General features: G+C 39.5%; 2 protein-coding genes across 4 annotated transcripts in view; one reads left to right on the top strand and one right to left on the bottom strand.

The window, feature by feature from the left end:
- Positions 1–615: 615 nt before the first annotated feature.
- Positions 616–5,652, bottom strand: LOC124156006 (Golgi to ER traffic protein 4 homolog). Its single transcript, XM_046530290.1, has 8 exons — positions 5,320–5,652; positions 5,004–5,082; positions 4,787–4,881; positions 4,204–4,361; positions 3,100–3,238; positions 1,520–1,660; positions 1,249–1,391; positions 616–1,139 (listed from the first exon to the last, which is right to left on the bottom strand). Exons 1-8 carry the CDS (start codon positions 5,430–5,432, stop codon positions 1,027–1,029), a joined length of 981 nt encoding a protein of 326 aa, XP_046386246.1. The 5' UTR covers positions 5,433–5,652; the 3' UTR covers positions 616–1,026.
- Positions 5,653–5,784: 132 nt separating this feature from the next.
- LOC124155990 (nascent polypeptide-associated complex subunit alpha, muscle-specific form) overlaps positions 5,785–21,492 on the top strand; it is a 145,551-nt gene continuing 129,843 nt past the window's right edge. For 2 of the 3 annotated variants that reach the window (XM_046530258.1, XM_046530278.1), the window contains exon 1: positions 5,786–6,166. In XM_046530258.1, coding sequence (XP_046386214.1) covers positions 6,118–6,166 — 49 coding nt within the window. In that variant the 5' untranslated portion in view covers positions 5,786–6,117. Of the gene's footprint in view, positions 6,167–21,492 lie in introns of all 3 variants that reach the window. The other variant, XM_046530248.1, reaches the window with a different exon arrangement.

Here is a 21,492-nt window from a genome sequence, read left to right as displayed (position 1 = left end):
ACACACACTGTTATCTCCAAGCTTGCTCAATTCTACTGACAAATCTACTTGGTCCACATCAGCAATCCACGTTCATGTGTAAGCACATACCTGTCTCATTGCCAGTGGCCCGTGCGCTCACGGATGATCCACGGAGGGGCCACGCAGGTGGCTCCTCCTCGTGCGCACTCATGTGTAAGCTTCCATTAACGCCAATGGAAACATACCCGCACGCGTAGCGCAGACCGTCCGCATGCAAGTGAAATGTGCCTCAGGATTGTTGACTTATGACGATGATGAATTTCATGGTTTTTCTCGGGATCTCGTCAACACATCACCTAATCAAGGATTTTGCAAAACCGAGTAAATGTCGCTCCACCATCACAACTGTCGTAGTTATAGCAGTTCGTGAAAATTGGGTGCCTTGATTAATTAGACATCCAGTTCAACTGGATGGTATCTACTGACAACCGCTAGACAATTCAAAAATGAAGAAAAATTATTAAGGAACATTGATTTGTAAAACAAATTTCTACTTGCTTCAAAAAGTTTTGAATACTTCTAGTGATACCTATTATTTTCTCAATATCCACAACAGAAGGTAATGACAAACTTTCTTAAATCCTGAGTCAGATATAACAGGACAACACTTCGATCTATTTTATTAAATAGTTATATCTATACATTGTATGTACATACCCACACATCAAATAATTGATAGAAAGGATAGTACAATATCCCAAAATACCAAAATGATGGGCTTATTTGTTATTTCCATTCACTCAATGCATCTCCACACAAAGTTTACCTATCACTTCACGTTCATTTTCTCATAACCTAATGGACTCAATCAAGATGGGGTAGCACTGCACATCACTGGCATCTTCGTATCATCGTATCCCAATTTGAAAATGAACCTATACAATGGATAGTCCCATAAAACCATTTGCACACAACCACAGGGAGATTTCTGATCAAGACAATCCAAACCCTAGAAATTTCTGCACACACTTTCAAATTTCATAACAGAATGTTGACACATGCACATCAATCCAATTCATCAGTTTCCATTCTTTTTTGACTACCTGACGTCGAAGGCCCTCTGTCTTCCTCCGAATCTGAATTTTCCATAGCACTCATTATAGAACCCAGGAAATTGCCTGAGAGGAAAAAACAATCACAGCAAGTGATTTAAAAGTACGTGGATCAAAAAATTGGTCATAAATACTAATTATTGAACTCAAAGTAGGAACAAAAAAAGTAACTTACTGAAGAGTCCTTGTGGCTTTTGAGGAGGCACGGCTCCAAAAAATATCTGGCCAATCTTGTCCAAGTAGTCTCTATAGGATGGATCCCTTTTTATGCTTAGTTGATATTCTTCACAAAGAACCTTAAATACTGCAAGTTTTCCACTAAAACAAAAATGTACTATATTTTAAAACTTTGTGTCTAAACCAGCATATACAAGAGCTTCATTTAATCTAAAGTAATTTTTAAAAATTATTACCAGGAGTTAATAAACCTCCAACACAGAACTCACCTCTCCACAGCTTGCAGCAAAAACCAAATGAAGTTTAGAAGTGGCAATAAATATGGTGGTCCCCTTTTTATGTTTGGGTGCTGAGATGTGTAGCTCTTAAAAGCTTCATTGGCCGTTGATTTGTTTCTGAGGCAGAGATACCTGCAGTGAGAGGATAAAAAAAAAAACAAGTGAGTCATTTCAAGCACATGACAACAATTTATGCAAAGTTTGTTTTTTAATCAATAACCATGTACTTACTAATAATATTAAAACTAGAGCATCAAAAATTATCAACATCCAATGTTACTACAAGTATAATTGATTCATGGATTGATTCAAGTGAATTTAAGAATATATTTTGCCTGGCCTGCAACCAAACTGCATAGTCATTTATGAATGGCAGAGCAGAAATTTTGAGGGAGGGGAATAATATGATGCTAGCAAAATTAGATTTGGGAGTGTTACATAATAAAATAATAAGAATAATAATTCACTAAAAGTACCAGAAAGAATGATGAAGCTTGGCAGCTTCTACAAAAAAACTTTGAGTAATACAAAATGCATACTGAGTTTTGAGAGAGGGTGAATCATCTTATCGGTTGGGTTTATTTATCAGATTTACTCATGGGTGGGGAAAATAGCAGAAGACGTAGGGGAGATAATCATTTAAACATAAATGCTGAACCATGAACGGCCATCAGGGATGACAACTCATCTGGAAATCCTGAAAATTTGAGTATACAAAGGTTTTTGAAAACTTGAACTTTGCAATACAAGTGAAATGGTAATTATTAATCATTATGGTACTCAAAGTTATATAGGTATATGATATTTAACTATTGCTTTCTAAACATGTCATTCAGATAATGCAATAAATTTGTAAAAAATAATTTTGATTTAATTCTACATAATACGTTTCAAGGTTAATACAATACTCAACTGTAATTAATAATGTTAGTATCACCAAAAAAAATTTATTACTATGGCATCAAATGGCCTGAAATACTGTGAAAGAAGTCAGGGAGTTTCAGCCAGACACAATCATGGCCATCTTCAATGTTATATATACTCTCATTAAGGCTAAACAAAGTTATTAGGATCCTCACATACATAAATATATACATATATGGCTAAGCAAGGAAAGCTAGAGAAATGTGGATGATGAACATGTGCAAGGACATGAAAAATAACCTCATAAATGGGAAAGTGGAAGCAAAAACTTTCAGCATTAGCAATTACCATTTCAGCTAGCATTAATTGCATAGCCTAAGTGGGTGGAGGGGGCTTACGCTCCCTAGCTCCAGAAAGGTCTGGACCCACCACTGGCCAGGACTATCATTTGTTAATATCGGATTAGTATCAAGAAAATTTAACCAGGTGACCACCCAAACAGGGTTAAGACCCTGTAACAGCCACTGACACTTGACAACAATAGGCGCCAAGTGATTTCCTGGAAAAAATAGACAATGGACTACTTCTTAAGAGACATCCCTCAAAATAATAAAACATAACATAGTCACTGACAACTCTTTTTCTTACACTAAACTTCTGTTTTTTAAACGAGATTCTTTTTCAAATGCATCAGAGCTTTTACTTACTGTAGGACAGCCTGTGCAATGAAAAGATCTATCTCACTAGCATAACCCTGCTGAGTGTGAAGCTCAACAAGCATTTTGGCACAGCCAGGTCCATCAGTAGAATGAAGGAAGTGATACCTTGCCATGCTGTAGTTCTTTTCTGAAAAAAGGAGAAATTAAAATTATAATTAGAGACTCTTAATGTAGAAGCAGAACAGCAAATTACTTTCTATTTGATAGTCAGTAAAGGATGACACCACGCCACACCAGTGGTCCCACAGAAAATTTTAATTTACAATATTATTTATGTACAGCAGGTACAGATATTATTGAAATCGCAATCGTACAACAATAACGTATTGAGGGATGCCCCAGTCAGAGAACTACAAATGTTTTAATGACATGACAGATTCTTTCAAATCCTCAGTTTCGGAATTCCAGAGATGTATGCAGAAAAAAAACTCCCTTGAACCCAACCTCACTAAACAAATCACACATCACACCCATGAAAAGTAAAATATTGTTGGAGAACATCATTATTTTCATAGATTTGATTTTTGATATCATTTGAAAAATTAATAGTAGATAGACAACTAATTAGAGTCGTTACAATGTGATTATTTTGCTTTTTTTAATTCCCCTGATGGCCCCCATTGCCATGAAGATGAGTTAGAACTCATCAATATAAGTAAAAGATATCTTAAGCACTACTGAAGTTGACAAACATAACAATACACTCGTTTCTGCAATAAAAAAATAACCAACATAACACAAAATTTGAAGGAAATATACAACTAATAGAAGAGAAAAAAGATTTCCATACAAAAAAACTCGCGCACTCTCCACTTATGAAGAAAATGTGACCCAAATCATAGGAAAAAAAGGAGGAGTAATGCTGTTATTTCCTTGATAGATACGTAGTATAAACACCGTGAATTATATCGCGATAAAAATGTATAAGAACTCTCCATTTGAAAAACATTTAAAGTGAAATAAACGCAAGAGCATTACAGAGTGATGCAGATCCCAAAATCATACATTACTTAGATATGGCACATGTATTATAGTCTACATGTAGTGTGCTCTCTGGTGGCGTTACCTTTCCTTTCGGTACATATTTCTCACCTTGCCAATATATTTGTGCAATGCTTCTATGCAGGAGAGGATGTCCGGTTTTAAAATGCTGATTACCAGACGAGCGACAAGAGGCTGACCACCTTAGGGCAGACGCTAAGAATACATCTCTCTCAGCTACTTCGTCCGGCTTCATCATAGCAAAGAGCCTGAAATTATGGCATTCAATTGAACTTTAACTTGAACTTAATGGAACGGAGTAAAGATGCTTTGAAGTAATTTAAAGCCCGCAACAGGAAAATACTTTGCCCAAACAAAACAATAATGAAAAATACATTGACGTTAATAACACATTACATCAAAGCAAATGATTATTCCCATGATGTTAATGACCAGTTGGTATGGCATAGACCTGTAGACAATAAAATGAATGCGATAACAAAATGTTTAATTCTGCGACAGACAGAAGAGCAACAGCAGTAATCGGTACTGTTAGAATTGTCATACTTCGGCACTCATTGTCATAATAATTAACAGGTTTAGTTTTATAAAGACTTGAAGTTATTACTTGTTAGGGGACATAGATATTTATCAAGCGAACGCAGCTATAAATGTAAAGCCACGCCTAACTCACCCACACAATTTGTTAATGTAAACTTCGGAAGGCTGTTTCTCTGCTTTGCTGAGTACATCTACGTAGAGTAATGAAACATCAGCCCCACTAGCTAGCTACAACGAAATAACGTAACAAAACGCAATTTATTGTCAGATTATTAATAAGTTGTTGCTTTGATTGTAAACTTAAAGGTGCCTCTAAGTACACTTTTAATGTTACTTATTTTAACGCTTACCTGATCATGCCTAAAAAACAACATCGCACCGTCGTATAAAAGTTCTAGTAATTCATCGTACTTTTTCTGCGCACAATATCTGAAATCAAGATTTTAGAGAACAACATTAGGAAAATAGGAAGGGCCTTAATTGCCACAAATTGGGCGCACTAGAAATGCCATTAGCAAATGCATCGGCGGCGACAATATTGTGAATCGAAAATCTTGGAATTTAAAGGGATATAAATAATAGAAACAAGAGCATGGTTGAATATTGCATATCTGTGCATGAATGTAGACACCCATAAGTTGAAATTCACGCAATTTCTGGGCTTACCTGAAATATAATGTCCTATACATCTGATGCGCTTCATAGTAATTTCCAGCATTTACAGATGCTTGTAACTTTCCTAAAACTCTCTGGACACCCTGTAATCTGCCGGCTGCCATGTTTACAATTCGCACAATACTTCGTTATTGTCAGCGAAACAACTAATTTACATACAACTCAATACTAACTGTCGCAGGTTCATAACCAAGAAATCTGAAGCTTAAAAGATAGTAAAATTTTCGGTAATACCCTCAGTTCGATCTCAGAATTCATTGAGTCGCAAACAACAACATTAAAAATACTACAAGTGTTACAATTACTATTAGTTCGTCAATTCACTGCCAGGAGGAGTACCCAGCGTTTGCCATCCAGCAATAGTTCTCTATCCTGCCGTATTATTCGGTTGCGTGGTCGTCGGGAATGGCATGTATTTTCGAAGTGGGTGCAGGTTGAGGATGATATCCGCCAATCAACATCAGTCTCTCGATGGGCGCGCACTCCGGTCTTAGGGCGCACTCGCAGTCTCCCAGACGAACGTGGTGAGAAAGATCTTAGGTCTCATCTCAGTGGTGGGAAGAGAGGAGAAGACTTCTTGAAAGAGGATATGGCATCAGGATGGATGGATGTGCGTTTTAATTGATTAATCACAAAGTGGCTGTCGTGAGTGTGTGATGTATTGGTGGTGCGATGGTGCATCAAGCGTTCAGTAGACAATTTAACGTGTGTGCGTTTGTGGGCTGATTTAGTTAGTATTCAGCAATTATATTCAACCAAATTCATGTGAGGAGGCGATAGTGGATAAATATGCCTGGCAGAATTCTGGACACCTGGACCGGTGAAACTTTGCAATCAGGTAAGATATACTAATTTGTCTCTTAACTTGGCTATTTATTTTCACTCCTTGATTTTACGGTCTTGCTACGTAGTGTAGAGTGAATGTGGTCAAAACATTTCAAATTAGATCATACCTTAAATGTATCGTAACTGGAGCACTGTTTACGCCGGAAAATGACGAAAGCTTCTCCGTGGCGGTCTTTGTTATGGTCGAATGATAATATCTAATAAAGGCCATCAAAATTTGTTACGGGTATATATTCCTATTTTCTTTTCATTTTTATATGGCACACTCATTCTAGTGATATGCTTCAACAGAATAGATTTTATTACTGCCTTGACGTTTTAGTTGTTCGCGCGCATTCTATTTTTAATTAATTATTAATGACAATCTACGTGTGTTTCCGAGTTATCTTTTCAATCTCTTTTATGGATACAGAACATAATATGCGATTTTAATTCCTTATGAAATTTCGCAGTTTTAAGTAATTACTCCTGTGTGGACTGGTATGATTAACTTTGCAGAATTGTTATAGTTTACTTCAATTAACTAATCCTGTGTTGTTGGTCCGATAATTCAAAATTGTCTGCAGCGCCTCATAATTTTATTCAGGTGCTGATTAATTACACGATAATCTGTCGACTGTTACATCGCTCGTTTGATCATTCATATAAGAATACATTTCTAACCGGTAGGTTCTGGGTTCGAGACCCAGTAAGGCTGTATTTTAATTCTCTGATTTCGGGAATCTATACTGTCAGCCTCTTCACCGTTTTCCTAGTTCATTTTCTCTTCTCCGTTCATTTTTCAACCTCTTATGTGATTTAATATTGATTTATATTTAGATTACTCATGGCGTTGTGAATGGATATACGGACAAATTAAATTTCAGGATTGAATAATGTGTGACGCATGAGAAAGTGAATTATATGAAGCGTTTTTGATCGCCTCTTGAAGGCTTCGCGGGCGAATTCCTATTTTAACGTCACTGCCGTGATGCATACATCTACAGGAATTGACCTTGTGTGTATCCCGTAGTCTCCCCTTCTCACTTTCATGAATGGACGCCGGGAGTCGTCAACCCTCCCGCCTCTTCAATCCATCGCAAGCTCCATTTGTCCCGTTTCTTGCCAAAGTGAAATTGTTTGGGACTGTGAGAGGCGAAACCGGGGCGAAATTATCGCGGGCAGTTCATTTGGAGTGAGCGCACACTTCTGTGTGGAGTTCATTTGGTGGGGTACATACGCGTAAGACCTTATCTCCCATACAGTGGCGCAGCGAGGGGGGATAAAACCCCCCAGAGCTCAGAGAAATTTTCAAGTTTAACCCATTTTACTTACCGTATTTCTCCGAATATGGTCCCCCTCTGAATATAGTCCCCCCCCTAATTTTGAGCCTTCAGTTTCGGGAAAAGTTAAAAAAATGCGTTTGAATATAGTCCCCCCCTTTACCTTGGGCATTTTTGGAAAAAAAGGGGGGGACTATATTCAGACATATACGGTAATGGGATTGGTATTACTAATAGTGTACGGATGAATAAAATATCCCTCAGAAAGCCGTAAAATTCACCATTTAGAACCATTTATCTTTAAAATTCCGCAATTTATTAATCTCGCACCTACCGATTATCCTGGTGGGTATACCATACCCTCAACACACCCCGGTATTAGTTGCATCTAAACCCCCCCCCCCCCCCCCAACCTTAATTCCTAGCTGCGCCCCTGTTCCCATACACTCTCGGCAAATCGAACCTTACGCTTAGAGATATCTCTTCGCGTCTGTCTTACAACGGCAAGTTAGAGAGTTTCAATCGGTCTCAATGTTTGACTTGTTTAATTAATATCGATTGCTTTGGTATAGTTGAAGCAAGGCCTTATAGCGGGGAAAAATTACGGTGGGGAAGGGGGTTCATTTGGAGGGAGTGCGCTTTATTCCCAAAAATGTCGGGGGGGGGGAGGGGGAGAGGGAGGTTGAGGCGGGATCCCATGACCCCTGTCTCTCTGCTAGTTGCGCCTTTAAGTTGAGTGGATGAATGACGATAATTTCCGCTAGTTTAATGTTGAAAATATGTGCGTTGCACTATCAAAACTTAGGTTTCAGCGTGTGAAGAATTCAATCTGTAATTTCACATGGTCTTTCTACGATAGTCTTCGCCACAAAGCAGCGTCTGCATACGTTTTAATTTGAAGTCTCTCTCAAACAGTGGTGCAGCGAGGGGGGGGGGGGGGTTTGGGGGATAAAACCCCCTCCAGAGCTCAGGGAAACTTTACAGTTTAATCCATTTTACTTCATTTGATTAATATACTCATAGAAAAGTGTAAGCATTAATTAAATTATCCCTCAGAAAGCCATAAAACTCACCATTTTGAACCATTTATCTTAAAAAATTGAACCTAAAATCCCCCCTAGCCTTAATTCCTAGCTGCGCCCCTGCCCTCAAAGATCTCTCCCGCACTAAAGCCTCCCTAATTCATCGCTTGTACGTATTGTACTCTGGAGCCGGAGTTAGTAATTTCGTCTCTGGATCTCTCTATTTAGTTCATTATATGAATTTAGGTGTACTATATAGATGTTGTATCTCCTTATCAGTCCCCAAGTCCTTTGGAATGAAGTTGATTGGGCCAAACGCAGTGGCGGGTTGAGGGGGAGGAGCGCCCTCCGTGATTTCCGGTAGGGTCGGCTCATTAATGACACTTTTCATTTCACCAGATTGAAAAACGATGTTTAATAAATAATTAATTGCTGAATATCTAAAAGCCACTTGTATACGCATATCACAGAGAATCATTCAGACGCAATGTTGGAAATAGATTTTGCATACCACCGAGAGGCCACGGGAAGGTTTCAACCCACCCCAAAACCAGTGGCGTTGTATTGGGGGGGAGGGTCCAGACCCTTTCCCCCCGAAATATAAAGACACGATTATTTTCCTTCGTAAAATAATTTTTTTTGTTATGAAAAGTGTTAACATTAGTTCAAAACCTATTACTTAGTACCCTGTTTTTCAAAAATTTTCCCTTGGTTTTGGACCCCCCGAACGAAATTCCTGGGTACACCGCGGACCACTGCAGCATCGGCCTTAATCCTCCGCTGACCAGCTGGGACTAAGGAAATATAGAATCTAATTAAATGTGATTGTGTTGTAATTTTTAGGGGTATCCCCCCAAATCGAGTCGCGGCTTTCCCCGAAAACAATAATTATTATCTGTATTGCATCTTTTTCACACCCTCCGATTCCCATGCCACAGCTAGAGTGTATCATCCCCCGCGTGGGTGGTCGTGGACATGTGTGCCCGTATTCAATTTATTGCAAATTACTTTTTGAATCAATCCTAGAACTTTGCAATCGTAGAACAGGTGGAATAGAGAAGGGCAAGTGACGGCCCCGAATTACGCTGATAAAAATAAACTCCCCCATGGTAGGTAAAAGAAAGGCAAATGAAGGGTAGTAGCCACCATGGTGGGTAGTTACCCTTGTTCAACCCACGTCCTACTCTCCAAGGAGGGGAAGGACAAACCTTAGTTTACACTTCCTGAAAACTCTTTCGTTTACCATCCATCTACACTGCATTAAGGGTGAGGGAAGGGTAGGCCTATACTTCATTTACCCTTCCTTGGCACTCATTCGCTTACCGTTCTTCTATCCTTCGTCCAACATCTATTAAGGTTAAGAGAAGGTCATGCCTATACTTCATCTACCCTTCCTTGGCACTCCTTCGCTTACCATTCCTCTATCCTTCGTCCAACATCTATTAAGGGTATAGGAAGAGTAGTCCTATCCTTCTTCCTCTACCCTTCATTGAGGCCGGCCCAACCCTTCCTCTACCATTCCCCTAAACTTCAGGAAGGATAGGGCCTACCCACCAATGTTCTAAAATACGCTCCGTCTACCGTTGCTTAAGGGTATAGGAAGAGTAGTCCTATCATTCCCTTACCCTCATTAGTGTAGACCTCCCCACAGTGGAAGAGTTTATTTTTATCAGGGGAGTTACGTAGGACAGGTTATAAAGGATGTAAAAGAGAAGAAATACGTCGCCATGGATATGTTAGCGGATAGGAGAGAGGAATGGAGAGTGTTGTCAAACCAATCTTAGGATTGCTGACTGATGATGAAGGTGATGACGTTTTGAACGGGAGAAGGGAGGGCTTTATCGCTAAGGGCTGCATGGTGTGATTTCTTATCCTCAAAGAATACCTGGATTAAAACATTCTTTCTCTCCATTATTCGGATCGCAGGCTTAGGAGAATCATCCCAATGAGTTGAGAAAACTCCAAGCCATTTAATCGACTCTAACAAATTAAGTTTTGCATCCTTAAGGGTCGTGTTGCGTCTTTGTGCATGGAAAATGTTTCTGCTTCGTGGGTAGATCACTTGGCCTAAAAAAATCATCTTTTCAACATAACCCAGTGAAAATGTTACATTTGCCTGCAGTTTGACTGTGTCATTTGGAATTTGGTGATTTCTCCGAAAAATACGTTGTTTCTACTTTATAGGTGCAACATGCCAACGATGGTCATGTACATGGTTTCTGATAATTGTTTCGTATATATTTTGGGCGGTTAATCCGTGAATGGCGCTTTACCTTCAAAATGTGTGTAAAGAATTTCAAATTTGAAGTGAGAAATATGATTAACTACATAACCTTCAAACGTGGTGGAAATGTATTTATTTTAGATTATATATTCAGATTTTACACTATTTACTGCCTTTATAACATCCGTATCTCATGATCCTGAAGAGATATGGTGGGGGTGGCTTATTGAACGCGACGTTTATAATTAATAGCAAACCGTGAGCTCAATGATGTATTCCATTAAATATTTCAACTAATAAATTTTTACTTATGTCAATGAATGTTTCTAGAAACATCGTCTTTTTAAACTATCGTCCATCAAAAATTCATCCACCCTTCATTATGTTGCGCGTAAAGTTTTTCCTCGGTAAACAACGAACAAAAATCTGTAAAGACAGCAATTTCTCAAAGACAGCAAGCGGGTGCAGAAAGATTCCTTGTTTTTGTGTAAATGACCTATAAGCGGCAAATAAACTGCCGCACATTACTTTCTGCAATTCAAGAGTTTACTGTCTTTTCTTCACCATGAGACAGTATAGCTTCCCCGTACGCGCCTTTCCGTAAGACAGATTTGAATTTACGCTGCTTGTGCTCTGCTTCGCGGAAGGTGGAATTGCTCCACTTGTAATCAGTGTACTTTCCATGGGAGGATTGATGCAGATTTGTATTATAGGTGATAAAAAAAGGTACATGCCAAGCTGACTTGGATTCGCTCAACGTCGTAGACACGCAACAGATCTCAACACCCAAGTTTGAGCAATGCATTTTCATAAAAAAACCTAGCTTCTGGCACTGAATATAACTGAAGTATTTTGCAAAGTTCATCGTGAAGAGTGAGTTAACATGTTGAGGGTTTTCAAAGATATTATATTCGTCGCTATAATATATGTCACGAGGGAAATATAATTACTTAAAATGACCTCTAAAATTAACTTTCAACTATTTTGAGCAACTCATTCGTAATAAAGGGTTCAATTAGGCACCCCTCACTTTATCCAGGGTCAGTAATCGTTGGACCGAGAGCCGGTGCTTTTGGCGGGACGAACACCTACTCACGTAGTACATCACTGTGTAATCTCTTTCGGATTTTCATCCCTGAAGTATGCCCTCACTGCATCAATTGTTTCCATGGCAATAATGAACCACAGAGCGAATGTAAACAAGAGCGCTCGAGGTGGTTGCGCAGAAGACGAAAGCTAAGGCCACCATCGAAACTCCTCAACTTCATCATTATTATTTTTGGAAAAGGAAGATGTTGTGAAATGATTTTAACCCATTCCGTGCTGACCGGTTTTTGGAGAAAATTTTTGGGGCTGACTTTTTGGCAAAAATTTGTATTTTTTATTATTATTTCAATGACATAATCTTATGATTTGTGATGCTGGGTACATGTTTTCACACTTTTTTTCCTAAGGTAACCCTTCATTTTTTAAAAATTTGAAATTAAAATTTTCTAAATATCCTGTCAAACTTGTGATACCTTCCCGCAACACACCTATAGGTTTCCGTTTTGTGTTTGCTCTTTGACAGTACTGCATCGAAAACCTGTTCAGAAGTAATCACTTTCTGGGAAAAACTAATGAAAATAGTAATGCAGCTAATATTATTTTTTAAACCTGGAAATTATACATTTAAATACGATTTTAAATGTTTTATTGCGCCAAAGTAAATATTACGAGTATTACCAATATTTCCTGCAAAAGTGTTGTTCCCTATGATAGAAAATGCGACTGAACGATATGATATCCTCTGAAAAATATTTTATAATGACATACATAGGTTTATAAATAAAAAGGAAAATGTGTTTTAACGAAGAATTATTGTAATGAAACATATTGTTTTATAAATCAGAAATTGACTAGCACACGAACAAGAATTTTAATTACGATGCATCAAATAAAATCATTTTTTAAAAGAAACAAATTGAAATAGAATATATGCGGCATGCATTAAAAGAAAACAATTTTGTCCCGCTGGGTAAATGATTTTCAGCATAACAAATTCTTGTGATGCTTCTGGAAACACTTTAGACGCAATCGAGGCTCACGGGTGGGGTTATAATAAGATGTGTCCTGGCGGGCATTCTCCTTGAAGCACTGCCTTCATCTCTTCTGTTTTCGTCTTTTATATATATCTCGTTTGTTTTATAATCGGGGAAATGTACTGATAAGCCTTTAAGATAAGCTTTTGGATGAGGCGGGCTAGGATGACGGTCTCTTCAAAGGAGTCGAAGGTATAGATATTTGTTGTAATGTGAAAATTAATATTTGTAGGGTTTTGCATTTTTACGTTCAAGGTGATGATGAATGTTTGTTTTGTTATTTATTTACGTTGCCAATATAAAAAGTGATTGTTGTTACGGCCTTGGGATATAGAAGACGAATAAAATAGTTTAAAGACGTAAAGAAGACTTCTTCCGTTTTTTGACAGATTATGAGACTTAGTTGCACTAAGTGTTGATGCGAAGCGAAGTTTTTCTTTTGATGGTGTGAACGGCGAATACGTTTGAGGTTAGAAGAAGTGAACCCCATAATTGTTCTTTGTAAGTTCGGAATCATCAAAAATGGCGGAAGAAAAGAAGACGTGTATCCCAATACTCGACAGCGATAATTACGATGTATGGGCTGTAAGAATTGAAGCTTTTTTAATGAAGAAAGATTGTTGGGAAGCGGTAAAAGGTTTCCATCCATACATAACATTCGGCAGTGATGGAAACGAGATAGAAATGGAAGACGAAAGCCAACTCCCACCACAAGAGGTTAGGCGCCGTCAGCGACAAAATCAACAGGCCAGAGCCATTATCATACAATACGTAGATGATTCATTTTTGGATGATATCGTGGGACTGGACCTAGCGAAGGATATGTGGGAGGCATTAAGAGACATGTGCACCACTTACGACGTGTTCCAGGAGATAATGTTCCTAAAGGAAATGGTAAATACCGAAAAAACGGAAGACCTTTCCATGATGGAGTACATGAGCAAGATCCAGAATTACAACCGTAAAATTACTAAGTGTGGCATTAATCTCCCGGATAGAGCACTGGCTGCGTTCTACCTCATGGGTCTGCCTCGAGAAAAATATGCTGGGTTTATACGAAGTATTTACAGAACAAATGAAGGAGACATAACATCCAAATATGTTAAGTCCCAACTCCTGCTAGAAGAGAAGAGAATGAAAAATGAGGATTACGCGAAGACAGAAGAACACAAGGCTCTCAAGGTAAAGAAGATTTTTTCTTCCGTTTTTTTTATTCCGTTTTTATCCCGAGGGGAGGTGTTAGAATACGTTATTAACAAAATAAGCAGCGCCTGGGTGGAATTCGGATAGGCGTTGCCAACGTATTGTTTATGCATGATGTTTTTTGTGTTCCTTTCCATCATCCTCGAACGAGGGGAGGTGTTGTAATGTGAAAATTAATATTTGTAGGGTTTTGCATTTTTACGTCCAAGGTGATGATGAATGTTTGTTTTGTTATTTATTTACGTTGCCAATATAAAAAGTGATTGTTGTTACGGCCTTGGGATATAGAAGACGAATAAAATAGTTTAAAGACGTAAAGAAGACTTCTTCCGTTTTTTGACAATATTTTCATAAGAGATTCTATAATTTGGATTCGAAAGTCGATGAGAGGAATTTTCCAGAAATAATCTGTGAATAAAAAATAGCGGTTCAATAACAGTGAGTTCAGTAGGTGGATTCCCAATTTTTAGTACCATTTGATGGATTTCCTTTCAGTGGGAAAGTAAGATATCATTTGATCCCAATGATCGATGCCACAATTTTAATTGCTGTATTCAACCACCGCCTGAGGCTTCCATGGCATTCACCCTCGTCTTTTTGTGGATTTATTAATTTTTTGCACTGAATTCAGCGCTGATGATCCGCACTTCCCTCTTATCCTTCTACCTTAGGATACAGATTTCATCCTCAAAAAAGGCCTCCACCAGCTCACCTTTCTTTAATGCCTGGCAGGGCACCACAAGAGTAATACCTTTCTTGCCGCTCCTCAGTGTCCCCATCACGTTAGTTTTCCCATTTGAATGCAATCTAGAACTGGCTACACTGTTATAAAAGTTAACCATATAAAAAGAATGGCCGCAGTCAAAATGTTCCTCCGTCATTTACTTACTATCTTCTCCGAATGCCCTTTACCAGACCTTTCTGAGTTGGAAGATGCTTGGTATTCGAGTACCTACTTGCAGCGCCAAACCCTTTGACAACCTTCCGACAACATATACAACTTTATTGCATATCCATAGCGCTTTCCCCTCATATATTCACTATATCCCAATCCACCACTACATGGAACCCTAGACTCTTCCAAACTCAGGTTACGTGAGGGACCACTACTTTGTTTCCTTGATCGCGTCTATAACGGGACTAATTTTGAATAATCAGTCAGTCAGAGGGGTGTTAGAGTCGGAGAACGTAGATATTTTCTCGTTGATTTGAAGGGCTTGGAGAAATGACATGGGTTGATCACGCGACTTCTCTCTCCTGAAGCGATGCAAGTCATAAGAAGGATGAGTTTTTCAATAATCGGAGATACGGGCAATTTTGATAGTTCCCGTATGAAAAATAAGGCCAAAAAGTGGTGAAATTCTTGTATGATTAAATATTTCCATCCAGTAACTTTCCTTCAGGACACACATTGCCCATTATATATCCTCATCCGGATATATCCTCAGGCCGGATCAGTTTCTCTGAGCTCGGCGGTATAAGACTGTTAGGGGAAGTTGCTCTATTAGGCATTTTTTGTTGCGGAGGATGCCAAATAAAATGCTTGTAAGAATTTCGAATAATATGGAAAAAATCAAGAACTCTCTCGATGCTATCCTATAGACATGGTATGACCTTCTCACTTCTGCCAATACACACTTTGTTGTTATCTTTTCTTCGTTAACATTCAACATACCTTGTCTTGCATATCGGATACAAATTAATGCGCCTCACAATTGACCATGTGCCTAAATGTGTCTTTAAGTATGCGTGGGGAAATTCGTTCTACATGTGAATGTGTTTTTTAGTAGACCAGGAAGAATTGACAACCAAAAAGGCCAGGAATTTCGTTCAGAGAGGTCCAAAACCAAGGGGAAACCTTTTTGGAAAAGAGGGTTCTACGTAGAGGGTTTTTAACTAATTTGAACACTTTTCAAAATAGAAAAAACTTCATTTGTCAGAGAAATATTTTGTAAATTCATGATTTTTCGATATGTTGTTTTCTTTTATGAAGGAGAATAATTGTGTTTATATGTTTCGGACCCCCCAACCTTCCTCCTCGCTACGCCACTGCCATAAGTTTCAACGTCAGAGCGCTGACTTCTCGCATTTTCTTTCCTCGAAAACAGGCACTCATCCATCTGTCATCATTGTGAACGATTTTTCGAAAATATTTCGAAGCAAATCTCAGTTACCATTGGCCCCCATACGTCCCAAGCAAGTCCTTTGGTTACCAGATGTGCTCCTCAAGTTGGTTTTCCGCGATTGTAGAGACCAAAAGGACGTTTCACTAATTGTAAGTATATTTGGATGTAAATTAATTGAATGTTTGGGGTTGGTCTAGGCTTTGAGGAGGGTGCCCGATCGGTAGAGAGAAGTAGAACTCAGGGCTATGCTAGGACGATGCCCGTCTCCTCCCCGTTTCCATGGCAATGGGGGAGGGGCGCGCACCTTGGCCTTGGGGAGCTCACCTTCTCCTCCTCTTATCTCTCTCTCTCAGCTGGGAATGTGGCGGAGAGGTAGTCAAGGAGGGATATTGAGGAGCGGAGTCTCATAGAGGAGGAGGAGGGTGGAAGGGCCTCCCAAAGCACTTACGTTATGCCTCGTTCACATTACGATTGTCCGAGCTATCGTCCTTACGATAGTTGGCCGAACTAGCCGTGTGAATCCGTGTCCTGACAATAGTTCACGTAGTTATGAACGTTTCCACTTTACGATGGTTAGGCGCTGGGAGACCGGAAACGGAAGCGACAAGAGAAAGGTGGAAAACTTGTGAAGCTCTATTTTTTTCATGGATTTGTCCTAGGAAGGAAGAATATGGGCGGAAGAAAAATTATTCGGTAAATACACGTTGAACACAGTAATATCTTGTCCCTGCATACCTCAACAGCTTTGCTAACCGTCAATTTTCCGTTCACTTTAGATGTCAGCACTAGAGGGCAGCACAGGTTTTAACAATCGTCGTGTGATTGCACGATAGTTCCGACAATCGCTGGAACAATCGTAATGTGAATGAGGCATAGAGGAGGAGGGTGAAAGGGCCTTTCTTACACGCACGACCTCCCGCTCTCCCTCTTCTTTCTACGAGCAATGTAGACGGCGCTATAGCCCGCTCTGTTCGTCGCGATCGGACGCGTCGTGGCGAGGGCGGCATTGAGAGGGAGGGAGGCGTGTACCTACCTATAGGGAAAAGAGGTCTTACCTCGTCCTCTGCGGCCTTGTGTTGCTATTGCCTCTCCGTGTTTTGCTCTTCCGAAATGCGCGGCCCGCTCTTCAATGTGAAGGACACTACGCATATGCTACACCCACAATGTCCGTAATCAAGGAGTCAAGAGCCCTTTGGAAATACACGAAACCTTTATTTTTGAAACTTACGGGAAAGGACAAACTCTTAATACAAGACCTCCACATTGGTTTCAAACTGGGTGGTTTCCATGTATTTTTTTATTGCCTAAATCGAAAGATTATTACTCCTGGAGTACGTATTTCACGCTTTTAGATTTTTAAATGACGATATCTATTTTTCGCGATTTAATGAAAAGTAAAAATTTTCAAGCACGCAAAAACGCGATGGCTAAATATGAATGCTGGGGAGACCCCGTGTGATGTCATTATGGTTCCCGCTGTCGCCGTGTGTTGTGTCCTTGGGGCGAGGCTTTGAGCGCTGAAAATTTAGTCAACGTGCGGCTGAGAACCTCGCTAACTACCTCCTTGTTGCAGCAAAACACACCATATACACTTGCTTTGCGGCGTGTGAAAAGGGAGAAAGGGAAGGAGCTGCATATACGCAATCCCTATGCTATATGTGAAAAAATACTAAAAAGAGAGCACGCGCACCATAACGGAAACCAAAATGGAGAGTATTTTGTGAACACCTGGGGTGTAGGAGGGATTTTGTGAATGAGGGAGAACTAGAAATCAATGAAAGGATTGAGAAGGGGTGGTGTGACACCGGTAAATAGGGAACACTTCGTGCGCGGGGGAGATAGGGACAAGAGATTGCGGTAACCAGCCCCTCTGGCGGGCCCCTTCCTAGGCGTGGTGTCTCCCAGTCACTAACGACAAAATGCCGGAATGATATAAAAAAGTAATTTGAGTGGAAAGAGGACCTTCCGTGGAGGTTCAATACCGCCCTATATATAATAATAATAATAATCCCATATTCATGCCCCACGTGTCTCCAGAATGTCGTCGTCCTGCCCAGGACGAGACAACATTACGTAGTTGGTGATAACCGGGATTTTGTCCAGTGAATGACTCGCCATTCCATGAACGGCACCACTCAACTTATCTCGATGGAAAGCTTAAGATGGCGCAACACTGCGCGTCGAGAGGCCCTAATGTGCCGAATTATTACTCGAATATAACTTCAGTCCGGCCGCCGAGAGTTGTCCGTTGTCGGTGAGAAGGGATTGGGGGGAAGGTTGCCAGGTAAGAAAGGGAAACGCCCACGTCACATGTAAACAAAAGGGTTCCATGAAGAAAGGAGCCAGAAGGGACGACGAGCGTGAAGGATTCAAACGAAGAATCCTTTGTTTTGGTGGTTTGAAGGAAGAGTTTGTTTTGGTGGCTCAGGCTTGTTTCAGTGCTTCGTATGCATGTGACAACGTTGTGTGACTAGTGGGGAGGGAGGGTGTGAGGTGCATTTGGGGCAAGGTGATAAAAGATAGATTCTATCACCTTGCATTTGGGGGACAGCGATTGGTTGCAAACCGTGCTGGTGCAAGGTTCTCTGCCCCTCCTTTTAAAGTGCCATCGGACAACTCTCGCCGGCTGGACGGTAATGCCATACATCATATAGAAATGTTCAAGTGATGTCAAGAAGTCGTAAATATTCCAAGAGAATCCATCCTGTTTAGACAAACAGACGTTTTGAAGAATCCATCCTGTTTAGAGGAATAAAGGAGATGAATGGATTCCATGAAGACATTTTTAAGATCTTACCCATAAATGTATAGCGCCTCGATTATTTTCTGATGTCATTGTGGTTCTTTCGGGAGCACTATAAATTGCGAATTTATGATTTTTTAGTGCAAGAATAATTCAATAAGAGTTTATTATCCGTTTAAGTGATTTTTTCTATTTTACAAATGTATTTTTGTTCCGCCCTTTTAAGTAAGCTCCTTAAAGAACTATATTTATTAATTAAATAAATAATGGAGTGTATCCTAGGCAACATTTTCCTGTATCTCAAATTAATGGCAAATTCACCTCAATATTTTCCCAGATCATAATTTTTATTCTTAGTAATGGTTTCTATCTCCAAATTTTTTATATCGTTGATTGTGATGGAGCTCGAATAGTGACGAATCCCGTATATATATATATGCTTTTGGATCTGTCGCCTTTGTCTCGACCGATCTCCGTTAAAAAAACGACGGCTTTAATCATTCGTGAATAATTTGATTACTTCACTAACTCTTCCGTTCGAGCAATAGCTGTTCAACTACTGGTATGGTACATGCCTCACATGGATCGTTGTCATGTGAACTGATTTGATGGATTTCTTCCATTTACAAAAGGCTCACCCAGGGAAGATGTGAGAACCGGAACAATTGACGTCACTAACTCATAAAAATCGGGAAGCAACTTTCGTATTTTAGACTTGCCAGAGAATGGAACAATGGGCAAGCTCTTTATTTCTCGGTAACTTACTTTGGGTCAGTGGATTTTTTTCCAATAAGGACGACAGTCAATATCCTTAGGTTTTTCCCATTTTTGCTAACATCTTTCTACACTTGGTAAATGGTAACTTTTTTAACTTATAATTTTTTTTGTTGATTGAAAATGGAACCTGTGTCTCTTCATGTAATTTCTTCGTGTAATTTTCTGTAAATTTCTTCTCTGCATGTCATTTCATGAGCAACTCCATTATGTATTTAAATGCATATATTTCATGTTTGACGAGAGGTTAGGTGGAAGATGGGACTTTTTGTCCCAATCTCGCCCAATAAAGACGTTTTAATATTATTATTAATATTTCCTTCCGAACTAGCAAGTTCTGCCAATCGTATTAAAAATTCGGATCTGATGCACGACCCCATTGAAGTCACTCGGAAACTTTATTTAAAAATAAGGCATTTCGGGAATCTCCGACACTATTGTGGTAAGGGATTGATTGTAGCAGGTCCATATATTTTCGATGATTGCCTTAGCGAGAGATTCTCGTATTTCCCCGCCTGGCGAACACGTGATCTTTGGCGTTCTTTAAAGGTCACCCGTGGTCCTTGAGCGTAAGCCGTTCGGTGTTTGCTCGAAACGTTTTGCCACGAAACAAGTCGACGAATCGCTTCCATCATTGCGCACGCTTGCCCTTGATCATGCAAGCGCGTTTTAGGCGATGAGTTCGTTATTGTGCATTTAGACTCTGCGAGCGGACTGGATGGAGTTTTCGCGTATGTGTGCGAGAAACCGTATGCGGATTCAAGGTAACGATCGCTCAAATGCCCTGACCTCTTGTTTCCGGTGACGTACGTGTGAGTGAGAGGGGCTTGATGATATGATGACGCCATGCCGTGTCCCGCCAAACCCAGTGGCAACTCCTAGGCGACGAGATAGTCTAAATTGTCTGATTGGACGACTCAATCTGGTTTGCCATTTGGGTAAATAGTTACTTCTACTTTCTAGTTACTCATTAATTCATGGCCATATTTTTTAAAACTATTTGTTTGTTAACGATGACTTCAAAAAATATGTTGCAGAATGGTCGATAGAGTTATGCTCTGTTGACCGTTGTTTTTTTCTCGTGGTATCATCATTGTTGTACTAAATTTATGTAACTTCACTTTGTCTAAAATTGATTGTTTGAGGCGTAACTTTGTGAAAGCGATTCATTATTAAAAAGAAGATATTAGTGCTCTCACATGAATATAATGATAACAATCGAAAGATTATTATTCATGTGAAAGCACAAAGTTCTTCTCTTTAATTTTAATAAGTCACTTTGTCTGTCTGTTTGTACCTTCGGGAAAAATCTTGAAACTCAAATTTTAGCCACTTTGCCATTGACTATCGGCATAAAATTTTCAGTACAGATTAGAACCAGATGCCAATGCGTTCTTGCGCCATTTATAGTTTTTCGGAGGCAGTACGAGCCGCCATTTTAGACAATTAGCCCTCGCAGTAAGCGCTCAGCTGCTACGTTAATTTTCATAATTCAATTTTTCTTGACATTCTGATGTGCCACCAGTCACAACGTCATCTACATCTACATAATACCCTACGAGCCACCTCTAGGGTGTTTGGCAGGGGGTGATCAATCACCAGCATGCAGCATGCATTTGGACTCCCACATGCACACCACACCGTCCAAAAAACGTCCCGTATAATAACAAACTATACTACTATATGCTGTTAGAAATAGAATATAGAATAGAAATTCAGAAACATGCATTAAGTTTTACATAGGTTAGTAGGCTACACTACAAGCCATGCAATCTATTTACGAGTTCTATTGCTGCCGTTATAATCTCTTATTGATCGTGGAAAAAATGACATTCGGAATCTGTCTGTTCTACAATCTATCTCTCTTATTTTATTTATATGAT

Source organism: Ischnura elegans, chromosome 1 (genome assembly GCF_921293095.1).
Source record: "Ischnura elegans chromosome 1, ioIscEleg1.1, whole genome shotgun sequence".
Lineage (NCBI taxonomy): Eukaryota > Metazoa > Arthropoda > Insecta > Odonata > Coenagrionidae > Ischnura > Ischnura elegans.
The sequence above is the reverse complement of the archived record's forward strand: the minus strand, read 5'-3'. Positions and strand labels throughout refer to the sequence as shown.